General features: G+C 35.8%; 1 protein-coding gene across 1 annotated transcript; it reads right to left on the bottom strand.

The window, feature by feature from the left end:
• Window positions 1-2,810: 2,810 nt before the first annotated feature.
• On the bottom strand, window positions 2,811-3,746 carry LOC136166185 (olfactory receptor 6C2-like). Its single transcript, XM_065932218.1, has one exon. It carries the CDS (start codon window positions 3,744-3,746, stop codon window positions 2,811-2,813), a length of 936 nt encoding a protein of 311 aa, XP_065788290.1.
• Between the last annotated feature and the right edge of the window lie 1,042 nt (window positions 3,747-4,788).

Genomic DNA, 4,788 nt, shown 5'->3' with positions numbered 1-4,788 from the left:
TTAGCACTGCTTTTACAGTGTCCCATAGGTTTTGGGCTGCTGTGTTTTCATTTTCATTCGTTTCTATACATATTTTGATTTCTTTTTTGATTTCTTCTATGATTTGTTGGTTATTCAGAAGCGTGTTATTTAGCCTCCATATGTTTGAATTTTTAACAATTTTTTTTCCTGTAATTGAGATCTAATCTTACTGCACTGTGATCAGAAAAGATGACTGGAATGATTTCAATTTTTTTGAATTTTCCAAGACCAGATTTATGGCCCAGGATGTGATCTATTCTGGAGAAGGTTCCGTGTGCACTTGAGAAAAAGGTGAAGTTGACTGTTTTGAGGTGAAATGTCCTATAGATATCAATTAGGTCTAACTGGTCCATTGTATCATTTAAGGTTTGTGTTTCCTTATTGATTTTCTGTTTAATTGATCTATCCATAGTTGTGAGTGGAGTATTAAAGTCTCCCACTATTATTGTGTTACTATTAATTTCCTCTTTCATACTTGTTAGCGTTTGCCTTACATATTGTGGTGCTCCTATGTTGGGTTCATATATAATTGTTATATCTTCTTCTTGGATTGATCCTTTGATCATTATGTAGTGTCCTTCTTTGTCTTTTTTCACATCCTTTATTTGAAAGTCTATTTTATCTGATATGAGTATTGCGACTCCTGCTTTCTTTTGGTCTCCGTTTGCGGGAAATATTTTTTTCCAGCCCTTCACTTTTAGTCTGTATGTGTCTCTGGTTTTGAGGTGGGTCTCTTGTAGACAGCATATATAGGGGTCTTGTTTTTGTATCCATTCAGCCAATCTTTGTCTTTTGGTTGGGGCATTCAACCCATTTACATTTAAGGTAATTATTGATAGGTGTGGACCCGTTGCCATTTACTTTGTTGTTTTGGGTTCACGTTTTTACAACCTTTCTGCATTTCCTGTCTAGAGAAGATCCTTTATCATTTGTTGAACAGCTGGTTTGGTGGTGCTGAATTCTCTCAGCTTTTGCTTGTCTGTAAAGCTTTTGAATTCTCCTTCATATCTGAATGAGATCATTGCTGGGTACAGTATTCTAGGTTGTAGGTTATTCTCTTTCATTACTTTCAGTATGTCCTGCCATTCCCTTCTGGCCTGGAGGGTTTCTGTTGATAGATCAGCTGTTATCCTTATAGGAATCACTTTGTGTGTTATTTGTTGTTTCTCCCTTGCTGCTTTTAGTATTTGTTCTTTGTGTTTGATCTTTGTAAATTTGATTAATATGTGTCTTGGGGTGTTTCACCTTGGGTTTATCCTGTTTGGGACTCTCTGGGTTTCTTGGACTTGGGTGGCTATTTCCTTCCCCATTTTAGGGAAGTTTTCAGCTATTATCTCCTCGAGTATTTTCTCATGGCCTTTCTTTTTGTCTTCTTCTTCTGGGACTCCTATGATTCGAATATTGGGGTGTTTCACATTGTCCCAGAGGTCCCTGAGATTGTCCTCATTTCTTTTGATCCTTTTTTCTTTTTTCCTCTCTGCTTCATTTATTTCCACCATTCTATTTTCTACCTCACTTATCCTATCTTCTGTCTCCGTTATTCTACTCTTGGTTCCCTCCAGAGTGTTTTTTTTTTTTTTTTTCTCCTTTAATTTTTTTTTTTTTTTTTAATTTTATTTTACTTTTTCCGTGGGTTTTGTCATACATTGATGTGAATCAGCCATAGAGTTACACGAATTCCCCATCCCGGTCTCCCATCCCACCTCCCTCTCCACCCGATTCCTCTGGATCCTCCCAGCCCAACAGGCCCGAGCACTTGACTCATGCCTCCCACCTGGGCTGGTGGTCTGTTTCACCACAGATAATATACATGCTGTTCTTTCGAAACATCCCACCCTCCCCTTCTCCCACAGAGTTCAAAAGTCTGTTCTGTACTTCTGCGTCTCTTCTTCTGCCCTGCATATAGGGCCATCGTTACCATCTTTCTAAATTCCATATACATGTGTTAGTATACTGTAATGTTCTTTATCTTTCTGGCTCACCTCACCCTCCAGAGTGTTTTTGATCTCATTCATTGCATTATTCACTTTTAATTGACTCTTTTTTATTTCTTCTAGGTCTTTATTAAACATTTCTTGCATCTTTTCAATCTTTGTCTCCAGGCTATTTATCTGTAACTCCATTTTGCTTTCAAGATTTTGGATTATTTTTATTATCATTATTCTAAATTCTAACCTGTGATTTTAAACTTCCTTATTGATAAAAGCTTTTTTGAAATTCTAAATATTTATATTTATTTTTTACTTTAAAATAAACTTTGAGGTTTTGAGAATTTTTTCTCTGTTAAACTCAGAAATAGTATTTTCTTCTTTTTAGTATTATTTCTCTCAATTTATAGACATTGTTTGGAGAAATTATATACAATCTTTTCAGCACTGGGAATGAAACGTTCATAGTGATATTATGATGAGATTTTCTCAAACAACAAATTCAATTTTTTTATGTTTGTAATTCTAAGGGCTTCCCAAATGGCATGAGTAGCAAAGAACCTGCTTGTCAATGCAGGAGACAAAAGAGCCATGGGTTTGATCCCTTATTCAGGAAGGTTCCCTGAGGAGGACATGTCAACCCACTCTAGTATTCTTGCCTGGAGAATCCCCTGGACAGAGGGGCCTAGAGTGGACAGTTCACAGGGTTGCAAAGAGTCAAACATGACTGAAACGATCAGCACACACACACAGAGTTGACTTCATCAGGGTCAGTGAAGAATGGAAGACCAAATCTAGTTCAAGAAGAGAAAAAATAGGATACACATAAGAAAATTGTTTAGGGATCTTATCAACATTACCCTAGTTCTTTGAAACTGATAAAATTGTTTTGACTAAATCATTAAAGGCATGTTTCACTTGTTTGTTCCTCAGAGTATAAATAAATGGGTTTAACATGGGTGAAATGGAAGTCGTGAGTATTACTACTCGCTGATTAATAGACAATTCATCTTTTGATGAAGGTTTGACATAGACAAAGATGCAGCTGCCATAGGTGATAGAAACCACAATAAAGTGGGAAGAACAGGTGGAAAAGGCTTTTGTCCTTTGCTGGGCGGAGGGGAATCTTAGAATTGTTCTGATGATAAGCATGTAGGACAAAACCACACATATGAGAGTCATGATAAAGACCAACACAGAGCCAACAAGGGTCATCTCCTCAATGATCCATGGATCTGAGCATGAGATCTTCAGGAGTGGATAAACGTCACAGAAGAAGTGATCAATGACAGAGTCACAGAACTGCAGGTTCAGTCCCAAGCAAAATGGTGGAAACATGATCAAGAAAGTGGTCATCCAACAGGAGAAGATAAGCATTTTGCAGAACCTGTGGCTCATGATGGTCATGTAATGCAGGGGTTTGCAGATGGCTACATAGCGATCATAGGACATGGTGGCCAAGAGAAAAAACTCTGTCATTCCAAACACATAGGTAAAAAATAGTTGGGCTACACAAGCATTATAGGTAATGGACCTGTCACCTGTTGATATACTATACAAGAATCTAGGGATGCAGACAGAAGTGAATGAGATTTCTAAGAAGGAAAAGTTTTGGAGAAAATAGTACATCGCAGATTTAAGATGAGAATCCACTAATATGAGGGTGATGATGATCAGGTTTCCAGCTAAACTCAATATGTAGGTGATGAATAAAAGTGTGAAAATCAAAATCTGCATTTGTAAGTCATCTGTTAATCCCAGGAGGATGAAACTGACCACTGGTGTGTGGTTTCCCATTTCTGGTCTGGACTTCTGTCCAGTCTGCTTGTAACACTGTTGGAAGGAAAATCTGAGAAGAGGGTAAGAAAATGGTTTACATTTCACATGTAGATTTTGTTTAGATAAGTCAAGTCAAGCCATTTATATGTATCTTCTTTCTGAATAATGATCATTTTAATTAATTCATGATGTAAGCTCTGTTGGTATATCTGTGCTGGCTAGAAGCTTAGGTTCCAAATATTTTGGACTTCAAAATATGCTATGATGTACATTTTATATTGTAGTTCAGTGTATGGGCACACAAACAAAGCCCAAATATATATACAAAATATATCTACAACAAAAATTTCAATACCAACCCAAACATGCCTTGATCTCTGAGGTTTTCTATAAAATCTCTAAAAATATTGAATCATTATGCTGTATGTGTGAAACTAACATAATAGTGTAAATCAAATATACATCAATTTTAAAATAAACAAATAAATACAAATATCACAAAATCAATTTTATAGCGTGCTAAATGGTGATAATTGTACTTATAAAACACATTTCATTTTTTTTAGGGATTAGTTAAATCATATTGTTCAAGTAAAACATACATTTTCCATGATATCTCTTTAAAAGTGTGTCATACTTTTACTTATTTTGGAATTGATTTTTCTCATAGCAAACTTGTTCCCTAGGATCAATGAAATCATAAACTTTAGAATATCCTATTTTCTAAGAATTTTTCTTTTATCACTAACTGAAATTTTACACAGGTTAATTATCTGCTTGAAGCTTCCTTTTTTGATATATTAAAAACACATAAGTGTTTCTTTATCCATTTGCAAAATCATTTAAGGACTCTGTTCCACTGCCATAACCAAACCTATACTTAATCTACAGAGGAGAGTTCCTGCAATGAAAATTCTTTCCTAGACCTTTACCATGAATTTCTCCAAATGAACTTTCATCCTTAGCTTTTAATAATTGACCCTAACTGCATCCAACTTCCAACCTACTCCTCAACTACTTCCAGTATGGTTTCTGAACACAGCACTCCACTGAAACTGTT

Source organism: Muntiacus reevesi, chromosome 4, assembly GCF_963930625.1.
Source record: "Muntiacus reevesi chromosome 4, mMunRee1.1, whole genome shotgun sequence".
Classification (NCBI taxonomy): domain Eukaryota; kingdom Metazoa; phylum Chordata; class Mammalia; order Artiodactyla; family Cervidae; genus Muntiacus; species Muntiacus reevesi.
The sequence above is the reverse complement of the archived record's forward strand: the minus strand, read 5'-3'. Positions and strand labels throughout refer to the sequence as shown.